Source organism: Panthera tigris, chromosome B1, assembly GCF_018350195.1.
Source record: "Panthera tigris isolate Pti1 chromosome B1, P.tigris_Pti1_mat1.1, whole genome shotgun sequence".
NCBI lineage: Eukaryota > Metazoa > Chordata > Mammalia > Carnivora > Felidae > Panthera > Panthera tigris.
The window spans coordinates 81,475,480-81,503,468 of NC_056663.1; the positions used below are offsets into that span (position 1 = coordinate 81,475,480).

General features: G+C 36.5%; 1 protein-coding gene across 1 annotated transcript in view; it reads left to right on the forward strand.

Annotated features, from left to right (window-relative positions):
- The window catches only part of OTUD4 (OTU deubiquitinase 4), a 45,500-nt gene that overhangs the window by 12,310 nt on the left and 5,201 nt on the right, over positions 1-27,989 (forward strand). The window contains exons 4-20 of the mRNA XM_007091770.3: positions 2,462-2,508; positions 3,222-3,294; positions 4,602-4,683; positions 6,267-6,399; positions 10,388-10,445; positions 10,747-10,864; positions 10,953-11,017; positions 13,689-13,783; positions 15,037-15,137; positions 15,250-15,436; positions 19,760-19,922; positions 21,807-21,930; positions 22,224-22,279; positions 22,798-22,875; positions 24,614-24,752; positions 25,532-25,792; positions 26,767-26,807. Of these exons, the coding sequence (XP_007091832.2) occupies positions 2,462-2,508; positions 3,222-3,294; positions 4,602-4,683; positions 6,267-6,399; positions 10,388-10,445; positions 10,747-10,864; positions 10,953-11,017; positions 13,689-13,783; positions 15,037-15,137; positions 15,250-15,436; positions 19,760-19,922; positions 21,807-21,930; positions 22,224-22,279; positions 22,798-22,875; positions 24,614-24,752; positions 25,532-25,792; positions 26,767-26,807 (1,821 nt within the window). The remainder of the gene's footprint in view (positions 1-2,461; positions 2,509-3,221; positions 3,295-4,601; positions 4,684-6,266; positions 6,400-10,387; positions 10,446-10,746; positions 10,865-10,952; positions 11,018-13,688; positions 13,784-15,036; positions 15,138-15,249; positions 15,437-19,759; positions 19,923-21,806; positions 21,931-22,223; positions 22,280-22,797; positions 22,876-24,613; positions 24,753-25,531; positions 25,793-26,766; positions 26,808-27,989) is intronic.

Genomic DNA, 27,989 nt, shown 5'->3' on the forward strand with positions numbered 1-27,989 from the left:
TCTGGCTCCTGTTACATTATGGAAGACACCTTGACGTTCATCTGTTCATCCATGTTGTTGGATCTGTCAGTAGTTTGTTCCTTTTTATTGATGAGTGGTCATTTGTTATACGGAGTACTGCAATTTGCACATCCATGTATTTGTCAGTTGATGGGATATTTGGGTTCTTTCCAGTTTTAGGCTGTTTCATGATTAAAGCTGCTAAGAACATTTGCTTATAATAGAAGTCTTTGTGTGGACATATATTTTCTTTTCTCTTGGATTAACACACAGGAGTGGAATTGCTGGGTCATATGGTAAATGTATGTTTAACTTAATGAGAAACTGAAAAATCTTTTTCAAAGTGGCTCTGCCATTTTGCTTCCTCATTGGCAGTATACAAAAATTCCAACTGCTCTACATCTTTGAACATTCAGTCTTGTCAGCCTTTGAAATTGTAGCTGTTCTAGTGGTTGTGTATTTCTCTGATGTCGAACATCTTTTCATGTGCTTATTTGCCATCCATTTATCTTGGTGAAATGTCTGTTTGTAGATTTTGACCATCTTTTGTTAACGTTGCTGGTTTTATCAAATTGTAAGAGTTCTTTAACCTGGATAGAGTTCTGTAATTGGAAATGTATCTTTCAAATATTTTCTTCCAATTTCTGACTTTATCTTTTCATTTTCTTAATGGCATCCTTAGGAACAAAAGTTTTTTTTAATGTTTTTATGTTTTTGAATACGGTTCATTATGGTTAAAACAGATTTTGCAGAAATGCTTTATTGTCACCCACAATAAGGAAGTATATTAAACATCATAAGAAGTGCTGAGTAAATAAAATTATAGCCTTAAGGTAGAATACAATGGTAGAACATAGATACATTTTATAATTTAAAGTTGACCCTGGTTAGAGAAGACAGAATATTATGATAGCCATTGTTTACTTAACCAGACTACAACAGAATTTATTCTGAAGATTAAGTACTTATGAAATGGTACATTATTTGAGAGGTAGTATTTTGTTGACACTAGTAGAATAATGTTCCATTTTTAGAAGTGATGGTAACATCTTTTGCATGAAGTAGATGTAGCTTGTGTTTGTGATTTAAGCAAACTGGTCTGAGTGAAGGATCTCCTCTACACCAGAGAGTGTCACTTGTAGCCACTTATGGGAAGCTCTGATTGTTAGGTAGAGGCCTATTTTAAGAAGTCTATTTTAATATATGGCACCCGTTTCATTTTGAAAACCAAAGCCAACTTTTAAGAACTATTAAAATGAAAAATCTCTGGGGGGAAGATTATCTTTGTTTGAGATGAAAACTGTTTAAAATCTTATGTCAGGTTTCTTTAAAGGAAAACGTGGCTGCATTCACTTATTGTAGCTCAGCTCATTATCTTTAGTGAGTCCTGGTTTTAAGTCTTTACTAATTTCATAAGTGGTATAGAAACACATTCTCATGGTAAAAGATTTAATACAGAATGAAGAGTGAAAGTCCTTCATTTTCCTTGATCTTGAATTCCCTGTCTCCGTTGTCAGTTTAGGATGTACCCTTCCAGTTCTCATACACATACATATACTAAACATAGCAGTTTCTTTCTTTTACACAATAGGTGTTTGTTTGTTTTGTATTGTTTTTAACCGTGACTTAGTTTTTATACTTCATAGTATAAAGTCAGTTCATATGTGTATACCTGACTGCATGGTGTTCCATACATTGTGTGGATGAACCATAAATTGTTCGATTTCTCCTTTCCTACTAGTGGAATATTGGGGCTTTCTTTAAAAAAAATTTTTTTTTAAACTATTACAAAGAGCTACAGTGAACATCCTTCTTTATACTTTTGTGAACATATGAAATACCTGTTTAGGATAGGTTTACAGAATTTGAATTGCTGGGTCAAAGAGTATATGGATATTTAAAATTTTGATATATACTGTCCATTTCCTTCTAAAAGGCTTAAAGACTTAAAAAAATGACTCATTTAGGGCTGTAGAATTTTAAATCATTTCAGAAAGATTGCTAGGACACTGTTCTCTGTCACCCTGAAAACCTTCTCCTTTTTATCCTTTCTGATTCTTGAGTTCTGCTTTTACTCAACATCTCATTTTCTGGGCCCATACACGTTCCAAGCTCTGTCTTGGGTGCTAGGTTAGAGGACATAGTTCTTGTCAGCAGGTGCTCCATGTAGAGATGCCATTTTACGGTCTTATTACACCAATATGAACTATCCTTTTACCCTGTGTTACTAAGGATTTTTACAACAGAGACTTGGGCTGTTTTCTTAAGTAACTTTTTAGTTACATACGTAAAGTTTGTTTTATATAAATGTGTTCATAGTATTCATAAGACTAATATTAATGAGCTTTTCCAGCTTATTAGATATATCGTATAAAGGTACATATTAAGGTATTACATAGAGGCATATGTATTGTAAAAAGTATGAGATAACCTAAGTGCCAACTTTTTTTCTTCAATGTAGGAATGGGTTGGACAAGTGGAAATAAGTGCCCTTTCTCTTATGTACAGGTAAACCTTATAGTAACATAAGTAAACAAAAATAAAGTCCGTGGGAAATTAGTATATTCCGTTGTACTAAAATAGTTAAAATAGCAAAGCTTGGTTGTGAAGCATCTTTTCTAAAGTTTTTTAAATTGTCTCAATAAGATTTTGACATTAAATATGTCAGTGTTTAGAAATTTTAATTCTCAAAATATTTTTGGAAAGAAATACATTTTTCCAGGCCTGTAAACGATACCACTTATCAACTTTATAGAGGAATGATTTCCTACTTTCTCAGGGCCAGTAGCATCAAATGGCCACTAGTACTGAGGCAAAAAATCATGTTACTATTTTACTACTTCTGTCTAGTAGAGGAGCAGGTGAATGCTTTATTTTTTTCCTTTTTGAAATTTCTGTATAAAATTTTGTCTTCACAGTTTTTGTAATTTTGAAGACTCCTTTTAGAATTATATTTAAAGATAACATATATGCAAATTATATTTGAAGTTTTATTTTTTAAAAAGATACTTTTATATAGGTACCTTACAACTTAGTTATTCTATTACTATCTTTTATTTATTGCTCCATCTCCAATGCCTGGAGCACATATGTGCCTTAGCACATATTAGGCTCTTGAATGAATGAATGAATGAATGAATGAATGAATGAATAAATGAATACTTAAATCTCAAATCATGAAATACATTCCCTCAGAAGTAATTGCTAAATTTTATTTTCAGGAAAGATTTTATAATTTATCGGGAACCAAATGTTTCTCCTTCACAAGTAACTGAAAATAATTTTCCTGAAAAGGTAAGAATTTTTCTAAGTGTTTCTAAAGGATTTAAGTAAAAGAATCACTTGCCACCTTGACCTTGTAAGCTAAAATTTTAAAGTGACTTCTTGAAATGTTTTTTATGAAGTTTATGATAATTTTTAAAAGTTCCTGTTAGTCATTACTGAATCATATTTTGTATTTGATTTACCCCAGAAATCACAGTGGAGAACTGTGTCCTAACATTTCACTAGAGGAAAAAACATTGCAATACTAGTGTATATGATTAACTAGACTGTTTTGCATCAGTATAAACATTAAGTAGTAAAATAACTTGTGAAAGTAGGTTCTGCCATTGCATCCAGAAATACTTGGATAATAGTGATTTATTTTTGATTATAAAGATAATTTACTGGCCTACGTGTTAATATCTAGTCACAGACTGGAAACAACTGAAAATTTATGTGAGCCTAGAAAGAAGAAAACCTCAATTGATTCATTATTAAAAGAACTTTGTTTTAATTACCTGTTTTGGAATCATCCAAGCCAAGTTGAAGTGTTTTGTCATCATGCTAATGGTGGTAAGGCGGAGGAGAATTGAGCGAAATGCTGCCTTTTTAAAAAGGACTTCAGAGTTTCGTGGCTCTGGATTTGGCCTTTCCAATCCAAGTTTTGGATCATGACATAATCTAATCAAAATCAGTGTGTATTTCTCCTTGTGTGAGTAGTTGACTAGAAAGCATTTAAAACTGTAAAGCATCAGGGTGCCTGGGTGGCTGTCAGTTAAGTGTCTGACTTTGGCTCAGGTCATGATCTCCTGGCTTGTGAGTTTGGGCCCTGCATCAGGCTTGCTGCTGTCAGTGCAGAGTCTGCTTCAGATCCTCTGTCTTCCTCTCTGTCTGCCCCTCCCCTACTCTTGCTTGCTCACTCTCTCAAGAATAAATAAACATTAAAAGAAAAAAACTGTAAAACATCAGAAAAATTGAACTTTTGATTGTGCCTCTTAGAGGTAAGCATTTTAATACGGTTTTGGAGTATTTAATATTTCTTACAGTCTTTTAATGGTCTTTTTAAATAGTTGAAATCATGTTGTTTTCATGTATTGTGTCCAGTTTTTGTATCCTATAAGCATTTCCCCATGATTAAGAACTTATTAATTTAATGGCTGTGTAACATTTCAGCATTGGATGTACCATAATTGACCAACTTGGAGCTTTAGGTTGCTTCTAAAATAATCATCTTCTATTTGGAAATTATTTACTAGTAAGAGAAATTGGAGGTATAAGTTGCTATGTAAGTGTCATATATGAAGGGCTAAAAGATGTCTTTAATTTTTCCCTTTCAGGTATTACTGTGTTTTTCAAATGGAAATCATTATGATATTGTCTATCCCATAAAATATAAAGAGAACTCTGCAATGTGTCAATGTAAGTATCATCCTTGTGCTTGTATGGGGTTATATTTGTAGGCTATCTAGTCAATGCAGACAAGTCAAAGAAAATATACTCTGTTTTGTTGTATAAAAAGATACACGAAGAATCTCAGGTTAGCAAAAATGTTAATATTTTATTAAAAACTTGCTTGACTAGGAAAAAATGGAGCTAGTAGCTTGAGTTCAACCTGTAAATAGGAAGTTCTTTCTTTCTTGCAGTCTTTCATTTCAGTAATAAGGATTTGTATGCATTTTTAAAGTTGTTAGTGTAGACCTTGAAAATCTAAGTGAACAAATCAAGCATTTGATTGTTTTGGCTCTAGAGCAAGCAGGGTTTCTTAACCTTGGCACTATTGACATTTTGGGTCAGATAACTCTGTCGGAGCTGTTGTGTGCATTATGAGATGTTTAGTAGTGTCCTTGGCACATGCTGTGTAGAGAGTTCTCTTTCCCATTGCGACAAGCAAAGAAATCTGTCCAGATTTGCCAGGTATTTCCTAGGAGGATAAAATCCCCTCTCCTTCCCCAGTGGAGAGTCACCGCTTTAGTAGTTTCTTCTTCTTACCTTTATTTCCTTTATCCATCTATCTGATGAAGTGCACCTCACACAGAGCAGCAATGCTGGGCCTATAGCAGCTCTTTCCTCTGTTCTTAAGCTAGTCGTGACCAGTAAAGATATGTGTAGTGCAGTTTTTTAAATTGATTGATCTGTTTTGAGATACGAAAGTTTATTTGTATCTTGGGCTGTGTGCTTCTCTTCCAGCTGGTTAAAATTTAAACATTTCAGCTTTAGGAAGGATAGCTCCTGGAGCCTACCTTACCTGTACTTGTCAGTGCCTGTGGTTTGAATGATAATCAGGGGCGGAAGAAAGGTGATCTGTGAGAAAGTGGTCTTTTTGGGGACTCATTTAAAGGGTGGGCACCTGTTGATGAATTTTTAATTTCATAAAGATTACTGCGATATAACCAAATGAGAGTCCTAAATGCCATATGTAATTTGTTTTTAAGTATTTGGTAATAAATATTTCAATGGTTCCTGGAGGGTTTTTTTAAAAGCAAAAAAGTTGTCTGAATATAGTTCTTTACTTCAGTGACTGCTGAGAATACATTTATTTTTTGAGTCCCTTGTGAAATGTTTTCTATCCAGTATCTGAGTCTCTTAAGGTTGGGCACGTTGTGTGACATCTCATATTCTCAAGTTTCCTCACCTGTACAGTTAAAATAATAACACTTGACTGCTGGGCTATTAAATATGACCATACATAGAGGCTTCACACAGTGCATGGAATGTAGCAGTTGCTCAGTATGCATGTTTAGCTTTTATTGTCATATTTGTTTTACAGTTATGATACCCTTTTGTGTTGTTTTAAAAATGGCAGTATCTTATGTAATGATTTTGAATTAATAGCACAGAAATTCTAGTTGCTCTCTAGGTAACTTCCTGATTAAATTGTGTTATTAATCATAAAGTGTGACAGGTGCATAGTTAGGGTTTTAGAGACCTGGGCAATGGACATTGTCAATTTTATGTTAAAACATAAAATTAGTGTTGCATAATATTTCTCTTATTAATTGCAGCTCTCCTTTATGAATTGCTGTATGAAAAGGTGTTTAAAACTGATGTTAGTAAAATTTTGATGGGGCTAGACACCTCTGAAGTAGCTGATGAAAACAACAGTGAAGTATCAGATTCAGAGGATGACAGTTGCAAGTAAGAATGAATTTAAGTCCTAAAATGTCTTTATAGTGCCATACAAAGAAACAGTTCAACGAATGTTTCTGCATGGATTTGCCTCTCATATAGAGATATTATGAATGGTATTCCTGAAATACAGCAGCCTGCAGTCCCAGTTTCTTTTTTCCTGCCACTGATTTTATCTAATTTCTATTACGGGATTGTTTTTGAAGTTGATGTTTTGGTTGCTAGGCTTTATTTCTACATAATCTAGATGTATATGTGTAGAATAGATTTATAGTGTGTGTAATGTAAAATTTTAAGGTTAACCGGGTAATTGTTTACGTATCCAGTGATGCAAAAGAGCCATTTTTTATTTCCTTGACTTTCTTTAGCATATTTAAAAAAAAATATTTATTTATTTATTTTGAGAGAGAGAGCAGGGGAGGAGCAAAGAGGGAGAGAGAGAATCCCAAGTAGGCTCTGTGCTGTCAGTGTGGAGCCTGACATGGGGCTCGAATTCACAAACTGTGAGGTCATCCAGGACCTTAACTGACTGAGCCACCCAAGCTCCCCTCCTTGACTTTCTTTTATTGTTTTTTTAACTTAGATTCTAATGCCTTTTTCTTTTTTGGATAATAAAGGTCCCAAGTTGGGGTATAAGTATGTGAACAGCTCTGAATAATACCTCTGTTTAGGTTGTGAACAAGCATCTGTTTTTTTTTTTTTTTAAACATTTATTTATTTTTGAGAAGAGAGAGCATGAGCCAGGGAGGAGAGAGAAAGAGGGAGACACAGAATTTGAAACAGGCTCCAGGCTCTGAGCTGTCAGCACAGAGCCCGACGCGGGGCTTGAACTCAAGGACCATGAGATCATGACCTGAGCCGGAGTTGAATGCTTAACCCACTGAGCCACCCAGTGCCCCCCCCCCCCCCCACTTTTTTTTTATTAAAAGAAATTTTTTTTTTAACGTTTATTTTTAAGAGAGAGAGAGCATGAGCGGGGGAGGAGAGAGAAAGAGGGGTGAACAAGCATCTTTTCAACGTTTTTTTTTTTGTTTTTTTTTTGTTTTGTTTTGTTTTTTTTATTTATTTTTGGGACAGAGAGAGACAGAGCATGAACGGGGGAGGGGCAGAGAGAGAGGGAGACACAGAATCGGAAACAGGCTCCAGGCTCCGAGCCATCAGCCCAGAGCCTGACGCGGGGCTCGAACTCACAGACCGCGAGATCGTGACCTGGCTGAAGTCGGACGCTTAACCGACTGCGCCACCCAGGCGCCCCGCATCTTTTAACTTGGAGTCTCTGAGGTGTGTTTTTTTCCATGCAGGATGATGGGATATATTAGGGTAGTGATTAAAAGCTTGGGGCTGTGGACAGCCAAACCTGGTTTCAGTCCTGGTTTCCTGCCAACTAACTAGACCTCGGGCAAGTTACTTAAATTCACTAGCACGTCCTAATTCTATAGCTATAAAATTAGGATATATTAGTATTTCCTTGAAGGAGGGAATTTGTAAGAATTAAATGAAATAATGTGTAAAGTGTATAGCATAATTGCTAGATACCGTGTTCAACATTCATTAGTTTTTATCGACAATATTAAGACATTTACTGTGTATTTTATACGAACCTATTGTATTCAATTCCTAGTAGAGCTAAAAATATATTATTCCTAGTATGCTAGAGTATGAAGGTATCCTACTTGAAAAAAAGAAAAAAAAGGCGGTGCCGGGGGAGTGCCTGGGTGGCTCAGTCGGTTAAGTGGCTGACTCTTGATTTTGGCTCAGGTCATGATCTCATGGTTCATGAGTTTGGGCCCCATATTGGGCTTTGTGCTCACAGCCTAGAACCTGCTTTGGCTCTCTCTGCCCCTCCCTTGCTCATGCTCACTCTCTGTCTCTCAAGAATAAATAAATGTTAAAAAAAAAATCCTATTTGGTGTTATATACTGTAAAACTAGAGAAATAAATGAAATTACGACTTAGGATATCTAATTCTTCATTAAATACTTATATATATCTTGTGGTTTTTTTCTTTTACATTTATTTATTTTGAGAGAGAGTGAGTATGTGCATGAGCAGGGGAGGGGCAGAGAGAGAGGGAGAGAGAAAATCTCGAGCAGGCTCCATGCTGTCAGTGCAGAGCCTGATACAGGGCTTGATCTCACAAATCCTGAGATCATGACCTGAGCCGAAATTAAAGAGTCGATGCTTAACCGACTGAGCCACCCTGGCACCCCTTAAAATATATCCCTTTTATCTGAAATTCCAGGCATTTGTTGAATTATGTTTTTCTGATTCTTGTCGGAAAACTTGATTGACTACCATTTCTTTGTAAGAGGGAAATGATGTTAGAATCTGTGTCTGCTATGGTAAATTTAATTTTAGAATAGGCTAATTAACTTGAACAGATGGAAGTTCTGCTCTGTCATTTAACGTAACAGCTGTCTGATTAGGATGTGCCATTGAACATAGGGGAAGTTGAGGGAGAGAATGACTAGCTTGTTATAACTTATTGTTTGTGGTTGGTGTGGAGGGACTTAGGGACTTCGGCACATGCCCTTTGGTTGCTGCTAATAGTTTTAGCAACAGTTGGGTCTGATATGGCAGATGAATTAGATGAAGTATGGAGTTAAGGGTAGTATGTTGGAGTTTACAAGAAAAGGTGTGATTATTGTAATGCACAATGTTTTTATACTGTGCTAGGGTAGCCCTTGGAACATGGAAGCCTTTTTTAAATTAACTTTTTGTTGCATTGCTAATACTTTTTTATTTGTATTATGTCTGACTTAAGGAGGACAAGGCTTCAATTAAAGAAGAATGCCACATAATTGTGGCATAGATTGGATTGGCATAGCTTGGTAATAAGGAGGAAAGACCAAGGATGTCACTATACTCTTGTGCCTGGATTCTTTTCACATTCGTATTGGTTAGTCCTGAAGTAGTGGAAATTGTCGGTGATTTTTTTTTTTTAGTCTAGACTGAAGATGCTTGGGGTCTCTTAAATATTGCTGAGGGCATACATTTGGAGATTGTTCTGAAGACTAGAGATTGATTTACTAAGGAGGAAATGTAGGACAGAAGACTGTAAGTAGTTTCTCGTCTCATCTGCCGTTTGACCTGCCATCACTATATTCCAGCTTTGCCAGTCTCTTCGCCACCTTAGGGTCTTTCCACTTGCTGTTCTCCTGAAACAGCTTGGAATACTGCTTGGAATACTAAATAGCCATATGATTTGCTGTCTCATCACCTTTAATTCTTTATTCAAAAAGGCATCTCAGCAAGTCATTTTTTATTATTTTTATTTAATTTTTATTATTTGAGCCTGTGTCAACACTATCACTTCTGCTACCTGGCCCCCACCCCACCCCATAGATAGCACTTATCAGCATTTAACACACTGATTACTGAATTTAGTTTGTGTCTGCTCTCATTAGATTACTGTGGAGTATTTTGTTTAATGGAGCCTCATCTGTATATTAAAAGGACATTTTTACATTGAATGTTTTATAAACTGAACTTTTCTATGCACCTAAATTTAACAGTTTTTTGTTTGTTTCTGTTTTTTTGATTGAGCCATACAATAAGACTTACTGAGGAGCACCGTGGTGACTCAGTTGGTTAAGCATCTGACTTTGGCCTCAGGTCATAATCTCACAGTTCGCATGGGCACGTAGGGTTCTGTGCTGACAGCTCAGAGCTTACATCCTGTTTCAGATTTTGTCTCCCTGCCTGTCCCCTGCTCGCTTGTGTGCTGTCTCTGTCTCTCTCTCAAAAATAAATATTTAAAAAAAAGAACTACTGATAAAAAACTTTTTGACTTATATCTTCTATACATACACACATATGTATGTATGTGTATAAATACACCTTTATACTGAGACTTTTTAGGAGCTCACTGGAATATAGCTTTAACTTTTTGGAACATAACTGTGACTTTTGGAGATGTTTATATGAGGTTAGGATATGTTAATTGCATAAACATACTTTTGTACTTTTAATTACGGTTATATTTCTTTCTTTGTAGGAGTAAAACTACCACCGCTAATGATGTGAATGGAGTTAAACCTTTGTCAAGTGATCAGGTATTTTTCTTAATGGTTTTAACTAGTTCTTCCATATAAGTACATGAATTTAGTCTTAATTTTTTTAAACATTTTCAGTGGAGTCAGGATCATCTGACTGTGAGAAAAATTTTGGTGGCTTCCTAGTTTATTTTTTATTTTTTAATTAAAAATCTTTTTAAATTTAAATTGAAGTTGACAAAGTGTAATAAGGCTTCCTAATTTTGTAAGTTTTCTTCTTTATTTGATTTTACTCTTGTACGTATCTCAAAAGTGTTTTAAAAGCATTTCAGTGTTGATTGGACTTCCTCACTTTGTTTAGCACCCGAAAAACAATGGGAACTCTCCTAGCCTTCCTTTGTCAAGAAAGGTTCTTAAGTCACTTAATCCAGCAGTCTATAGAAATGTGGAATATGAAATTTGGCTGAAGTCTAAGCAAGGTGAGTTAAAAAAATCTGTGTATTTTCCATAAATTTGCTTTGTGGCATTTGAAAATAAGTCAACTTGATATTCTGATATTGTTTACAGCTCAACAAAAACGTGATTATTCCATTGCTGCTGGCTTACAGTATGAAGTTGGAGATAAATGCCAAGTAAGTGATTATGTAGAGGAAGAAAAGGTTTTACTTGAAATCTTATTTTATTCTAATAGGATCTAAGAAAACAGCTCAAGTTTGATGTGTTGTTAATTGGAGACTTTAGAAGATATTTTATCATATACTCATTTTAATAGTTGTAAATATTTAGCTTTTTGATCCATTAGAATACGTTATAAAAATTGTGTGTATGTCGATGGTGTCCCATCACATGATCTTTAAGAACAATGTCAGTCTTTGATATTACTTGTTTGAAAGAAGCAGCAATAGCACTTTAGATTTTTAGATAGTTTCATTACAGTTGGCAAATTACCAAAATTGATTTGAACTTGACATTACAGGTCAGTTTTATGGAAGTCATCCGGGAAGATTTTGATAGATACATAATGGTTTTATGTTAGACTGAGAAAAGAGTGAATAGTAAGGAAGTTTTGGCATTGACTTTTTTTTTTTTAATATAATTTATTGTCAAATTGACTTCCATACAATACCCAGTGCCCATCCCAGCAAGTGCCCTCCTCTGCCCATCACCCACTTTCCCCTCTCCCCCACCCCCCCATTAACCCTCAGTTTGTTCTGTGTATTTAAGAGTCTCTTATGGTTTGCTTCCCTCCCTCTGTAACTCCCCCCCCCCCCCCCCCCCTTTTCCCCCATGGTCTTCTGTTAAGTTTCTCAAGATCCACATATGAGTGAAAACATGCCATTTACTTTGAATAAACTATTGCTCTGGATTTAAGTAGCGGATTGGAAAAGGGGAAATTTGGATTATATCAGTTCTTAACTTAGAGTGAATTTGCAATCCTCACTGTGCATTTGATAATGTTCGAAGACAATTTTTGTAGTCCCACAACTGGGGAGGTGCTACTGACATCTGGGTAGAGGCCAGGGATACTGCCAAACATCCTACAGTGCACAGGGCATCCCCCCAAGCCCCCAACAAACGCTTGTCCAGTCTAGTGTCAGTAATGCCAAGGCTGGAGAAACTCTGGGTAATTTCCAAGGTTCCTTTACTGTTTTTGTTTATGAAAAAATACTAATTCCAAGACAGAAATAACCTATATACTATTTGGTGATAGAAATAACCAAATACTATTTGGAGATAATGTTCGTAAAAAAAATGGTTTTCATTGAAGTGTTGCCTTTTACAAACTACTTTAACATAGCCATTGACAAACATTTTTCCTTGTAGAGGTAACACTCATTTCCTGTGTGGTAAAGTAGTTTGTAAAAAGCCAGTTGACCAGGATTACCAGCATCAAAGACCATCTATCTTAAGAAGTTGTAAAAGTGTTCTGATTCTGAGGTATTTGAAAGTGGAAGAAGAAGATATGATTCATTTAGGTTCTTCCTTACGGAGTTGTCAGAAATGTGGTATAATCACAGAACAGAATTGTGGAATTTTTTGTTACAGTGGTTTGGAAAAAACCAAAAGAGTAAATCTAGGGCTTAGGGCTCCTCCTTCCCTTCTCACTCCTCCTTAACAGAGAAGAATGCTTATCTTATGCTGCATCACTAAAACTGTTACTCATTGTTTTAAATCATGCATATTTCCTTTGAGGTTGCAGTTGGTTTTAGTAAAATACATGCCGTTTGTAAAGTAGATGCTAAGCAGATACTTGCTTTTTTTTTTTAGAGTATTTTATTTCTATATCTACTAGACTATTTCACTCAGGTAAAATTTAATTGAAATCTGTTTGGAAACTGTTTTGCTATGACTCAAAGGTGCATTTATACTCAAGCATATAAGATGTAGTTTAAGTTTTTGGTACAAATTAACTTCAGAAAGATCTGTTTTATTGTTAGACTCTTGAAGAGAGGAAGGCAAAGGGTCCTTTTGTGCTTAATGAATAATGAAACCTCAGCTTTAGGATTTTGATCTAGTTAAAAAAGTAGGTTAAGTTGAAGCTGCTGTACATTGGGCTTTAGTGCAGTGATCAGCCCTGTTCATTGAGTGTCGTTTGACTATAGGAGGAAACTGAAAGGCTTTCTCTGGTCACAGATTGCCATTGGGTATACAGTTGTATATTAGATAACATGGGATGGATCTATTTTTAGAGGGCAAAAGGGTCTCAGTTATACATTGTCAATATTGGAAAAGTAAGAAGACAGTAGTAATTAAAATAATAGTTGCTCTCATTTATAGAGTGGTTGCTGTGTGCAAAGTTGCAGTTAGTGTCCATTCTGTATATCCTATGTGCCTCATTCCATCTCCATGAGTGATGTAGGTACTATTATTAGCTCCATTTTGCATGGGAGGACACTGAAGCATAAGTATCTTGCCAAAGGTCATATTGCTGGTAAGTACAAAAAAGATGGGCCTAGAATCCTGGTGTGTGCAGTGCTATAGTCCTTTGTTCAGAACCAGGACATGCTGCCTCTTGTTTGGAGCCTTGATAGACTGTGCTCTTGCTTCTCCCTGAATTACTTGCAAAAACAGTTCATAAAATTTAGGAAGTGTAAACAAAGAAAAGTCTTTATTTTAGCTAGAGCTACAGAGGCCTGGGAGGTCAGAGAAGTATTATTTATGGTGTACCCTTTTGAACTTGGTTTTGTTTTTAACAGTGTATAGTCGTCATCTCTCTAATTGAAAATGATAAAAATTTAAAAGGTGATCATTAACACAAAGGAAGCAGGTGACTGATTTCTTCTTTCTGGAATTGTTCAACAGGTTAGGTTGGATCACAATGGAAAATTTTCTAATGCAGACTTTCAAGGGGTTCACTCTGAGAATGGGCCAGTTTTGGTTGAAGAACTTGGAAAGAAGTATGTACTACTCTTCAACTAAGACATTTACGGTCTCTTCCATTTAGCTTAAATCATGAGGAATTCTAAATGGCCCTGTGTGTTTATAAATACAGTCAAAAATACTGCCTCTTAGTAGGAAATGGATTTGTTTAGATCTTATGAAACAGCAGTTTGAGTTTAAATTTTGTGTTTTGTGTGTTAACATTTTAAAAACTTGTTGCTTACAGTTTTAAATGTGCCATTTGTCACAAAGGCAGTTTGGGAAATTGGCTATAAATTGTAACTGTAAAGTGGGGAGCATTGGAGGACAGGGGCCAATATTCATTTCTGATTTTCATTTAACACTGCATTGCATGTAGTTAGTTTTCAGTAAATGTCATATGGAGTAGTGAAATGGCTGACTTGCTGCCACAGTCTCACTTTACAGCACCTTTCGTTTCAGTTGCTGCTGTCTTTATTAGAAAAAAGGGTAATAAATCACACCTAAACTTTGCTATGGAAAATTTCAAATACACAAATGTAAAGACAGTACAGTGAACCCCAGTGTAAGCATCACCCTGTTTTCAGCAACTGACAGCATTTGGTAATCTTTTCTAATCTGTTCTCCCTAACCGCCCCCTTTTTAAAAGTGAGAATGGGATGGAATATTTTAAAGCAAATCCCCGTCACCACACCATTTCTTATAGACACTTAACATGCTTATGTGTTTCTCTCACATAGTAAGGACTCCTTCCTCCCTACCTTAACTATAGCACTGTCATCACATCTAACAGAATAAACAGTCATTCCTTTTTAATCTGATCTTTTGCTTAGATTGTGATTAAAGCTTTTTAGTCTTTAGTTTTTTAGGTTGGAAAATATGCTTTTGATTTATGTCATCTTAGTTGACTAGAATTTAGGATTGCTAAATGCTTTGTACGTTAATTTTTAATCTAAGAAACTATAAAACTAAATTCTTCCATAAATTGAAAATATTTATGCAGAATACTTAAAAATTGATCTTCTTTCTAGGAATATTTTGTTACTATAAGTCTTTCTGGAGCTCCCGGGTGGCTCAGTTGGTTAAGCATTCGACTCCGTGATTTTGACTCAGGTCATAATCTCATGATTCATGAGATTAAGCCCTGTGTTGGGTTTGTGCTGAAGCACAGAGCCTGCTTGGGATTCTCTCTTTCCCTTCCTCTGTGTGCGTGCAACTCTCTCTCTCTCTCTTTCTCTCAAAGTAAATAAACATTAAAAGAAAATAATAAGTCTTTTTCTTTCTTTTGAAGACACTCCCCGAAGAACCTCAAACCACCTCCTTCAGAAAGCTGGAACACCGTATCAGGGAAGAAGATGAGAAAACCTACTTCTGGACAGAATTTCCACTCTGGTTAGGATTATGTCCAATTAATCTTTCTTTGGAGGAGGGGTGATGGTACTTGGGCTTTTTTTAAATTATTATTATAGGAAAATGATGAGGTATTTTTGGCTTCTTGTCACAGACATGGATTACAGAGGGCCAAAGAATCAAAGCAAGCCAATAAAAGCTCCATCAGCACTACCTCCTCGACTCCAGCATCCTTCAGGAATAAGACCACATGCATTCTCTAGTCATTCTGCAGGGTCACAGTCTCAGAAACCCTCCAATGAGCACAAAAATCTTAATAGGACACCCTCACAGATCATAAGGTAACCTCCTGAATGCAAGAGAAATATAAATTGAGGGGCATTTCTTTTATGTGCTAAATTATGTGAGTTTAAACATTTACAACTTTTTGTTCATTTAGTTGTCTGTAGTATATTAAAAGTATTGTTGATAAAATACCATGTGAAGATTTTAGTTCTTTTAGATTTTTATTCTAATTTATTAGAATTACCTAATTATCTTCAGATAAGTCTAAGTAATTTGAAGATAAGGCGTCTTTATTTTTGAATAACTTTTTTCAAATGACTTGGGAGACCTTATTGTAGCCAAATCTTACTCTTGCACTTAGTTGTTTTCTGGTAGCTTGTAATATGTTAAATGTTGAATTTCAAATTGTATTCCTGTTCCTGGGGTGGGGATGTTCCCTTTATATACTCTTGATATAGGAACTTAACCAAAATGGTTGGTTTAGTTCTGATAAGGTTGGGTTGTTTGTGGTAATGTGTCTCATATTGAATGGGGCTACAAGTTTTGTAAATAAATGTAATCATGAATATTAGCAATCTGACTGAATATCCGGAGACAGATGAACTTCAGGATCATAATTTTCCTGTGCAGTGGATTTTATTTTTTCCCTAATCTGCCTTTTTGTGGAGTAGTTTATAGCCCTTTTGAGGAACTTTATTTGAGAGGATGTGTCTTAAGTTGAGGCTGTCCTTTTCATGCAAATGTGGCCCTGTGTCTTGTGGATGCTGGAGCCCTCCTAGGTTGCTGTGACCAGTGCCTTACCCATTCCAAACCTCCTATCCCCAGTTGCCTGAACAGTTAGAGCATCAGCTAATGTATCTAGCTGTGGTTTGAAGTTCCTTTATTTTTAGCTTTTGGGCATTCCCCTTTCTTGGGAATATACTGAACTTTTTGTCATTAAAGACAGCTTATGTAACATCTTATAGACAGTTGTAGGTTCCTAGGCTGACATTACAAATACACTTAGTTTTCTGGGGCTATTATAGCAAGGTACCACAAACTGGGTGGCTTTAAGGATCATAATTTTTTTTTAAAATGTTTATTTTTGAGAGAGAGAGGGAGGGACTGGGGAAGAGGCAGAGAGGCAGACAGAATCCCAAGCAGGCTCCTTGCTGTGCACACAGAGCCCCATGTGGGGCTTGAACTCAAGAACTGTGAGATCATCAGCTGAGCCATAGTCAGATGCCCAACTGACTGAGCCACCCAGGTGTCCCAACAACAGAAGTTTATTTTCAGTCTTGGAGGCTAGAAGTCTGAAATCAAGTTGTCAGTAGGTGTATGTTCTTTCTGAAGGCGGGGGGGGGGGGGAATCTCTTTCATGTTCCTCTCTGTGGTGTTGCCTACAGTCCTTGGTGTTCCCTGGTTTATGGATGCATCACTCCTCTGCCTTTATCATCACATGCAGTTCTCCCTCTGTGTCTGTCTCTCTTCTAATAAGGATACCAGTCATTTTGCATTTAGGGCCCACCCTACCCTAGTATGACCTCATCTTAACTTGATTACTTCTTCAATGACCCTATTTTTAAGTAAAGTCATATGCACAGGTACCAAGGTTTAGGATTTGAATTACGAAAGCACAGTTTAATCATAAAAAAACACCACTACTTCAAGTCTCTAACATTTTTCTTTTTAGTTTAACAAACTATTAGGGGTAGGAAATTATATTGTTCAGAGTCCAAAACATTCAAAAGTTTATTTATTTGATAATTCTTCCTATTTCTATTTTCCCAGTGATCTAGTTTCCTTCTGCAGGAGGCCATCCTGTGTTAGCAGATTCTTGTGTATCCCTGCAGGGATACTTTACATATTTGTAAAAAGTAGGTATATATTCATAATCAACTTTCCAAAAGTTCTAATGAGAACAAATGATTAAAAATCATTCAGAAGAGGGGTGCCTGGGTGGCTCAGTCAGTTAGGTGTCTGACTTTTGATTTTGGCTCAGGTATGCTCAGGTCATGATCCTCATGGTCATGAGATCGAGCCCTGCATCCAGCTGTCAGTGCGAAGCCTGCTTGGGATTCTCTCTCTTTCTGCCCCTGCCGTGCCTGCATGCGTGTGCTCTCTCTCAAAATAAATAAGCGTTAACAAAGAATAAAAAACTCATTTAAAAAAAATCCTTGAAGATGTTACTTCAATCCTTTAAAGTTAGTCATACACAGTCCTGAGAATTGCCCTCGGCAAGGAGTAGTCAGGGCCTTGAATTCTTGGCAAACCCAGCAATAATGTGTCAGGACATTCAGGGCTCCTCGTGGGTTATTGCTCCCCACAGACAGAATTGGAACCGTTAATCAAGTAGTTGTGGCTGAAGTTTGTTGTTTGGACATTAGACTCCATTAATATCCAATAGCTTCTTATTCAAAGCAGGCAAAGTGTTTAAGAGGACTAACTTATTTTGAATATTAACTTTGGAAACCTAAAAATATGAAGTAAATATAGGAATGTCATAGGCAGAATTGAGATTTTCCTTTAATAAAATTCTCACTTTTTTAGTAGACTTGAGAAGGATCATTTTTTTCCCCTTGAGCACAGATACTCTTTAGTGTTTTAAATATTAAAGAAAATACACATACACTACTAAATAACTAATTGTATGATTTTATTTACTACAGATTGAATTTATGTCCGGTGTGTTTCTCGTGTTGTATCCAATCTCTTAGGAATTGGTAGAATAACCAATTGTGAAATGTCTTTGTCTTACTAGGATCTTTTTTTTTTTTTTTTTTTAATGTGTTAGCTGTGTATTATAACACTTCATAGGAGAAGGCAGTGGGTGATTTATAGATATAAAGCTTCAAAGAATTTTTAACATTTGACTGATGACAGGAGCCTGCTGTATTTGCAGTTAGTATACCTTCTCCACTGTGGTTGTGAGGGTGAATTTTACTAGTACACTAACACAAATGTAGAGACTGCTGATGACTGAATACTCAATAATAATGATAATTCTGTATAATTAAAAAATCTAAAGTATGGAATTTTATAACTAATAGTCCAATTGACTTAAGCCCATTGGTTTATCTTGACTTTCTTATATTTAACACATTCGTTTTGAATTCTTTTATAGAATAAAAGAAGTTATAATTGTAATGTTGGATGTGAGACCTCACTTTTTCATTTCTTACTGATATTGGTCTCTCCCTTTGGAGATAATAAAATATAATAGAAACCTAGGATTGACATGGATACTTTCATTGTGCAAGTGCTGAAAAGGAATAATGTCATTGCCAGATATCTCTTCTTTAGCAAAATGCAAATAGGAAGGATTTGATTTTTGCTGTTGGTGGGTGAGGGTGAGATGGACAGTTTTGGGTGATGGGACACAGTGTAATAAGGGTAGTGTTAGCTTTCCAGGGATGTGTAGCATGTGCTGAATCCTCTCTGGGATATGAGAAAGACTAGTTTAACTAAGATTATGAAGGTCCACATTTGCTCCTCTGCCTCCCAATTGGGATTGACATCTGCCCTATTGGAATTAGGGTGTGATTTTAAGTGGGACTATCCGAAGACATGAAAAGGCTATTCGTAATTTTGGACATAAAAAAAAATGAGATGGTATCATTGTGTCCTCACTCTTTAAAGGAAGTTATATGTTTTTGTATTGTGACAGTGTGTTTTTCCTGTAGGTTTTGGATTTTCATTTTCCACTATTGTGGAACTATTTGACATGGTAGAAATAGTATTCATACTGCTTATAATAGTTATAAGCCATATAAACACATTAGAGTTACGTTATAGGTTATTAAACTACTTGTGTATTTTTTGTCATCCTTCTTGGACCAGACTTCCAAATGAGGTGATGGTAGTCTTATTTGCAGTTAGTATCTAGTTGGGTGTATTTTTATTTTTATTCTTTTCAGCTTTCTATTTCTCTTCAGTATCATCCAAAAAGCGGGAGGATGGTCCTGGTGTCTGCTTTGAATGTTTCCCTTAGTACAGAAAATGAGAGTGCTCTTGAGTTTTAAACTAATAACTTTCTCTTTCTTTTAAAAGTAAATTCTATGAAAGTATTGGAATATGGCGTAAAGAGTGTATATAAGTGTTTAAATTTCTGCCCTGATGAAAAGAGAAAAAAAAATCTCAATTCTGTATCATTTAGAAGTGAGTTATATTTTTCTTTTTTTTCCCCTGTTGTTAGTCTTCTTGACTGTCATGTAGCGTGAGCTACAGGAATTTCCATTTACTGAACATTTATTAGGCCATCAAAAGTTCTGTAATATCGTAGTGTAGGTAAGTTAGTCAAATACTGTATTGCAAAAAAGGTTATTTTATTTTAGGTACTCAAACATTTTGTCTTTTTTTTTTTTTTTTTTTTTTTTTCATGACAATGTTTTATTTGACAGAAAACCTGATCGTGAGAGAGCTGAGGATTTTGATCACACGAGTCGAGAATCTAACTATTTTGGCCTCTCCCCAGAAGAGCGCAGAGAGAAGCAAGCTATAGAAGAATCTCGTTTACTCTACGAGATTCAGAACAGAGATGAACAGGCTTTCCCAGCCCTTTCCGTATGTATAAAAAGAGATTTTAAAAGTTGTTTAGAAGTCTGTCCTTAATACAGTTTTTATATGAAACCATAGTTTCTAATGGTAGACTAGTTATTTTTAAACTGAAAGGTACCTTAAAGATCATTTAGTTGCCCTTCCTTTTTACATTATTCATGAAGAAGATGAGGTCTGAAGATATTACTAGTTGTTGGCAGAGTTGATGCAAGTAAATTGGTTAGCTCACTTCTAGTTTAGTATTTTCTCCTGAACCAAAACAGAATATATTTATTCTGTTAGTTATGCAATAGATGTTCACATTCAGTAAAAAAGATACATCTATAAAATCAGGAAACTCTTCAGTGTCCTTTACTAAATACACCAGGACCTAATATATCCAAGAAGAGTTGTCAGAGTGTTGGCTGTTGGGAGGTGCTGCTATATGTAACCCCTGTGGCTTTGCCCTTGCTCTGTGTGTCAGATGCTGGGCTATGATGAATACCTCTCTGATGAAAGAAATGTTCTCTTACCCTTGGGTTTCTTCATTCTTTTGGGGGAGTCAGAAGGAAAAATAGTTCTCCTAGAGAGTGAAGTAAAATGCTCTGTGAGGAGGGTTCATTGGCAGCATAGAGAGAAAGGTAACCAATTCAGTTTGGAAGTAGTGGTAGCCCTGTGCCTGTGGTCTTTTAAATATTGGTAAGTAGTACCAAGTGCTGTGTGATTCAGAATGGTGGTTGGGCACTTTTTTCTTAACAATGGATTAAACAAATGAAATAGAACGTTATAGGAGGCTACCAGGTATACCAGTATAAAATATTAAAGCATCATACACTCCATTCTCTGTCCTCTGACCTCTGTGGAATCCTTTAGAAGTATCAGATGCTCAGTTGAAAACCACTAATCTGGAATAGCAGTTCAGTCTGGCACAGGGGTTGGAGCTTAGTTATTGGAAGATGTGCCCAAATCTGTGTGTGCATTAGGCGTGGTCTATATCTAAGTATATTTGTCTCCAATGTGATAGATGTTATTTTCCCATAACATAACATTTAGATAATAAAAAAAGTACAAATCATTTAAGCTTGTACTCCTAGCTTTTTCTTTTCTTTTTTTTTTTTTTTTGTTGCTGTTGTTAGTGAATGATAAAAATACAACTACTGTAAATGCGATGGAATAAATTGAAATTTTTTGGTTATTAAAATGGGTTGTCATACTCACCATTTTAAGACCTGTTGACCTGTCTTGGATTTGATAGTGACTCAGGTTTGTCTTCTAGGAAACTCCTGCCACAGAAGGCTGAGATCCTATTCTCAGCTGTGTGCAACATTTATTCACAAAGAGCTAGAGGAGGAAAGGACTTCAGTGATAGGTTAGCTTGGAAACCTGACTTACTCCAGTCCCTTTGTTTCACCAGTTAGAAGGTTGGCTCACATGCAGAGCTTAAGTAATTTGCCGATGGTCAGCATTTTCAGTGGTAAGAATCCTAGTGTACTGTATCTGCTAATTTGCACTTGGGTATTTTTCCTTTCCCTCACAAAGGACTGTGGCCCTACAATAGCTGCTTTTGAAGGTTGGTATGAGGAGTGCTATTCTTGGTGCAAAGAATGTAAGTGTAGGTTGCAAGGTGAAGGTTTGGTAAGGGTGACTTCCTGAAGGGGGGTTTCACTCCTAATTTAGGCCGATGGTCTGATTGTCTGATATTTTTGATTTATTAATAAGGCTGTTGCTGTATTAATTAAACATGAACCCATGTCCTATTTTTTGTAGTTTTGGAAGTATAAAGACATAGGGCTATGAATATTGAGATTTCTGATCAGCTATATGAAGAGTTAAGATTAATTGCAAGACTTTTGTTCATATATTTGTGAGTAAATCTTTAAAACAAAGTGTTGGGTTTTTGTTCATTTTAAGAGCTCATCAGTCAGTCAGTCAGCTTCTCAGAGTAGCAACCCATGTGTCCAGAGAAAATCGTCACATGTAAGTGATAGAAAAGGAAGCAGGCGGAGAATGGATACCGAAGAACGGAAAGATAAAGGTATGTTATTTCATCATTTGAAAGCAGATGCTAGAGCTCTGTGCCTGGCTTAAAGTCATACATTGGGAAAGAACCCTTTTTAAATCATTAAACAGTATAATGTCATGTATCTCACTATTGCAGAGACACATTGACTCAAGCTAACGCATGTTAAATGTTATTCTGAAAACTGCATTTTTCACTGACTAAACACAGTTCAGATAGTCCTTTAGGCTCTGTCTTCATATTTTATTCTGTCCTCAGACCTGTCTAGTAGTTGATAATGTTTTCTTTTTTATCTTGGTCTGTTATAGACTCTGTCCATGGACATTCACACTTGGATAAAAAACCTGAGCCAAGCGCATTGGAGGTAAATGTTTTAAATACTAATTGCATCTTTTCTTTCTCTCTTTTCCTTCTTAAACATCGTGGGTAGTATAGCAGGAAGAAGTAAAAGGAGAAGCTGGAGGTGATTTCATCATTTAATAACTAAGTGTTACAGAAGTAGAAAAGCAGAGGAAAAAAATTGGGAAAAGATGATAGTGCTTGAGGAGAATTCACTCACAAATTATAACCATTTCTTCAAGGCTACATGTTGATCACCTATCTGAATTGGAGAGTGGAGAGTAGCTTTACTTTCCATTACTGTATATAGATTGAGATTTTTAGAGATTTTTGAAATCACATTCCCAGTAAAAACTGTCTAATAGTTTGATAGGATCAAGATGTGCAGGCCAAGTTATCTACCTGTTTAAGACCAGGTATAATTGAAAAAATACTTAGTCGTGAGAGGGTTCAGTCAGGTGCAGGTAGGGTGAACTGTAGAGACAACCATGATTATCATAGAATTTGGGTTTTTGACATAAAGTTTCGCTTTTGCTTCTAAAGAATGTTAGTGATGAGAAATGTACAAGAGTTTCATCACCATCAAAGTCAAAGAAATTAGAATGCCCACCTGCAGAGCAAGTAAGTACATTGTTGAATTTGACATTGAATGCTTCATTCTGTGGGGTTTTTCTTCTTTTTTTAATGTTTATTTGAGAGAGAAAGAGCAAGTGGGGGAGGGGCAGAGAGAGGGAGAGAGAGAACCCCAAGCAGGCTGTATGCTGTCAGCGCAGAGTCCAATGTGGGACTCAATCCCATGACCATGGGGCTCGATCCCACAACCCTGGGATCCTGATCTGAGTCAAAATCAAGAGTTGGACACTTAACCGACTGAGCCACCCAGGTGCCCCTGTTTTTAAATGATCATACAAAGAAGAAAGAAACCCAGGGGTGCCTGGATGGCTTAGTTGTTTGAGGATATGACTCTTGAATTTATTTAGCTCAGGTCATGATCTCATGGTTAGTGGGATCAAGCCCAGCATCAGGGCCCCTCTGTTAGTTTGGAGCCTGCTTAGCATTCTCTCTTTCTCTTGCCCCTCTCCCCCATTCTCCCTCTCTCCCTCTCTCTTTCTCTCTCTCTCTCTCTTAAATAAATAATAAATTGGGAGGATTTACTCTGGCGTCATAATTTGGGTACAGTTATGATTCATCTGTAATTCTTTTGTCGCTTAGTCTAGAATGTTCTGTTTCTGTGGATTTTTTTTTTTTTTTTTGAGAGAGAAACCGAGAATCCCAAGCAGGCTGCTTGCTGTCCGTGCAGAGTCTGAGGTGGGGTTCAGATCTCATGACCGTGAGATCATGACCTGGGCTGAAATCAGTCAGGCACTTACGGGACTGAGCCACCTATGTGCCCCTTTAAAGATTTTATTTTGAAGTAATCTCTGCACACAGTGTGGGGCTTGAACTCACAACCTGAAGAGCTACATACTCTACTGATTGAGCCAGCCAGACATTCCTCTGTAGAATGTTATTTATTAAAAAAAATTTTTTTAACATTTATTTTTTTAGAGACAGAGCATAGGGGCAGGGGTCAGAGAGAGAGAGGGAGACACAGAATCTGAAGTAGGCCCCAGGCTCTGAGCTGTCCGCACAGAGTGCGGCACAGGACTTGAACCCACTAACTGAGATCATGACCTGAGCTGAAATCAGGAGTCGGGTGTTCAAGTGAGCCTCTCAGGTGCCACCTGGAATGTTATTTTTATAATCACCATATTTTGGACATAGAAGCCTTACTTGTGAATTGATTTTGAATAAACTTAATATTTGGTGTCTTGTGTTATTTTTATGGTGGGTTGGGTTGGCTTGAAAATTAGATTTTTGAAGGGAAATTACAAATTACTGCAGTATTTTAAAACTTCCTAAAGAGTTGTCTGAATCTTTAACACTTTATAGAAGGGAGGGTCTCAGTCTAATATAGGAATAAAGTTCTTAGTCCTTCCTTGCCTCTCAGTTAACATTCTTCATGTTCGTTAGAAAGCATACAGTTTATGGTATATCTGTGTGTGAAGAGCAGTTCTAAATAACTCGTGAATTTCAAAATGATTTCAGTGATTTTTCTTTCTTTCCTGGAAAAGCATTATTTAAGATGCTTTAGAGTTTATTTATGTCTCTGCCAGTGTCTTCTGTGACTTTTGGTAGGCAATCCTTGGTTAGGATTAAATTTGTGTAGAAATTTTATCTACTGTGTTTTTCATTTCTGAGATCAGAAAAATCTATATAGAAGCTGTAGTTATGTAAAAGGCAGCTCAGGGTACATTTGGTGTTAAAATTAGTGTTAAGCAAAATGAACTTTTGTCTTTTTCCACCCCCTCTCTTGAAGAAGCCAGCAGAACATGTGTCTTTGTCAAATCCAGCTCCCCTTCTAGTTTCTCCAGAGGTACATCTAACTCCTGCGGTGCCTTCTTTACCAGCCACTGTGCCAGCCTGGCCAAGTGAACCTACAACTTTCGGACCAACAGGTTAGATAAGAATTAAAAAGTTCCTTGAACCAGCCAACGAAAGCTTTCCAAGTCAGAGACTTTAAGTTCTTTATTTTTAAACTTTTAAAATTATTATTAAAAATATTTTCTCAAGTAATCTTTTTCCGACATGGGGCTCGAACTCAGTGACCCCAAGATCAAGAGTTGCACACTCTGCTGACTGAGCCAACCAGGCACCCCAGAGACTTCAAATTCTTGATAGCTTGACCTCAGAGCAGGGTTAGGCATGTGGAGCCTCACAGAGCTTTTTGTGATCCTCTGTTTTGCCCTGCTTCTAGCATGGGAGGACCAGTTTAATTTGGTATTCGACATGTACCCTCAGGATCTCAGGAGCAAAATGTTTGAGCTGGTTGTCCCCACTAGTTGCTTTGATTGCTCAGCACTGACAATCACAGTTTGCATTTCCCATTGACCAGCACTTGATACTCCCCCTGCCCCAGCCATTGAACCTTTTGCCAGGCTGTGTGTCTTGCTCATGTTTGTAAGAGCTACTGTTAGAGGACATTGACTCAAGGCTTGTTTCGTGGCCTCATTTCCTCCTGTGTGTCTCGGAGGGTCCTTAGTTGGTATAAAAGGTGCTTAATAAAAAGCAAAAGGTTAATAATCAATAATCAATAAAAGATAGTTTAAACGCCTCTTTTTATCAGTTATGTTAGTTGTACAGCATTCTTTACCTTTTTAGCTTCATGTAGACTTATATTTTAAGGAGAAATATTTTCACCTTTTTATAGCTTGTGCTTCCTTTTTCTCTTTTGTAGGTGTCCCTGCTCAAATTCCTGTTTTGTCAGTGACACAGACTCTGACTACTGGACCTGATTCTGCTGTGTCCCAAGCTCATTTAACACCCTCTCCAGTTCCTGTGTCAATACAGGCAGTTAACCAGCCCTTGATGCCTTTGCCTCAGACGTTGAGCCTTTACCAGGACCCACTCTACCCTGGGTTTCCTTATAATGAAAAGGGAGATCGAGCCATTGCACCACCTTATTCACTGTGTCACACCGGGGAGGACCTGCCTAAAGGTGAGATCCTTTTCCTAGTTCAGAATGATTTTATTTATCAAATACTGATATGGGTTCAGCAGGAAATGTGAATAGGGGTCAGAGGTTATGTTACTTAGGAGGAACCCGAAGGGCTGACTGTAGGGAGAGAAGGATTTGGCTATGAGGCATTCACTTTGTTTCAGCTTGTGTTTGATTGGAATATGGTTTTTGTATATTTAGTAACTATCCCTCCCGTATGTCATTTTTTTCAAAAACAGCCTAAAACCATTTTGAGTTAAATTTTAATAATGTCACCAACTAGGTAACTAAGCATTACTGAGTTTTCTCTTCACTGGACTGGGTTTTGAGACCACTCCTATTTTTCCATGAAAAAAATGAGAGGAATGAATATAACTATGTATTTTTTAAGAATTTCTTTTAAGTTTGCCTTTTTTTAAAGGAATTTTAGTTTGCAGAATTTTCTATCTGTAGAAAAATTGAAAGTAATGCAGTGACTTTATGCTCTTTACCTGGATTTTGTGGACAGTTTTGTTTTATTAGTGGTTTGATGTTTGAGTCTATGGATAACTGGTTAATGTCGAATGAATACTTTCTAATGTTAATAATGAGTTAGGTTTATGTTGATTTTATTCTTATCCCCCAACATTTTTATTTCGTAATTTTTAAAACCCCACGGAGAAGTTGGGAAACCAATACACTGAACACCTGAATTTCCTTCACACAAAATTAATTTTAATCAGATAAAAATCTCAATTTAAGCCATTTTAGGACTTAGATGTTAGCACAGACAAAGCATATTGAACCTGGAATTACCTTACAGTAACAGAACTTGATTTGGGTTATTACAGTTTTTACCTGTGTTTCATATTACAGGTTAGAGGAAACAATTTGAGTAGGCAAAATTGTCTTCAGAGCTATATTGTTTGAGGATAATGGGAAAAAAACCCCTTTTTGAGTGTATGATTTTAGTAATTATTGTTATTTATTTTTAGATAAGAACATTCTTCGATTCTTCTTTAATCTTGGTGTAAAGGTATTTACATTTTATCATTTAAAAGTTGGTTTTAAGTTAATGCTGTTTTAAATTATCAGTATTTAAATAATCTTAACTCCTACCCTGTCAGTGAATAACAACCTAAGGTTTACTAGATCACATTATTTTAAGAACTAGGATTTTCAGCACTGTATTGTGTGTTTTTGGTAGTGGTTGAGGCTCTAGAACTTGCTTGTTTTGTTTTTGTTTTTTGTTTTTTTAACTGGAAATGGTTTAACCCTGTGAATATATTCAGGAAATGGTCCTCATTCCTGGGGCAGCCTAGTGAAAATGCCCTCATTGGGGAATTCAGTGGAAGATCTGGGTTTGAAATTCTGCTTCATCACTTTTTAGCTGCCTGTCTCTGGGCAAGTCATTTAGTGTATCTTAGCTTTTTCATTTGTGTTATGTGGATAATACTCTTCCATCTACCTCATTTGTTGAAAGGTAGAAGGAAAAACCTTGTAAAACTTCTCCTATGGGAGGTGGTGTGTTCACGAGCGTAGCAGAGGTATCCTTTCGGAAGTAGTCAACCTAGAAATAACTTGCCTTAGAGAGGCTGGAGAACTCTGTGTCCTGATGTGTTAGCTCCTGTCTTGGATTAATTTCTGTGGGTTTTAGACTATTAAAATATGAAATGAATTGCTGTACTGTAATTTACCAGTGAGTTCATACAAGGAGACTTAATTTTATCGTCTACTGTATTCACTGCCTTGTTTTATATTTACCTAGTTAATGTTGGCTTTAGCTAATTGGTTAATTTGCCAATTAGCTGGTACATTTTTCTTCATGTTTGGTGGTTAGCTGGCCCTTTGCAGGGGAAGGATTCGGATTATTTTCAGTATTACCTTCTCTGACTTAATCCTTGCCGTTGGAATGCCCTTGGGTCTGGCTCCTAGACCTGTGGAGTCTTAACACTGGGGATCATCTACTTCTATACCAATATTTTTCTGGTAGGACAGAAAGGTCCAGACCCATTAACTAGTTGGCATGGGGTCACACAGTGAGTTCGTGGTGGAGCCAGAATACAAGTGCAGGTCAAGCTAAAAAACCAGCGATTGAGCTATTCAAAGCTGGCAGCTCAAGTGCTTAATGGTGGTTGTTTCTGGGATCTAGTTACAGATCTGGGATGTAGTTATATCCAAAGGATGGAATTAATGATTATGATAATCTGTGGGTGAG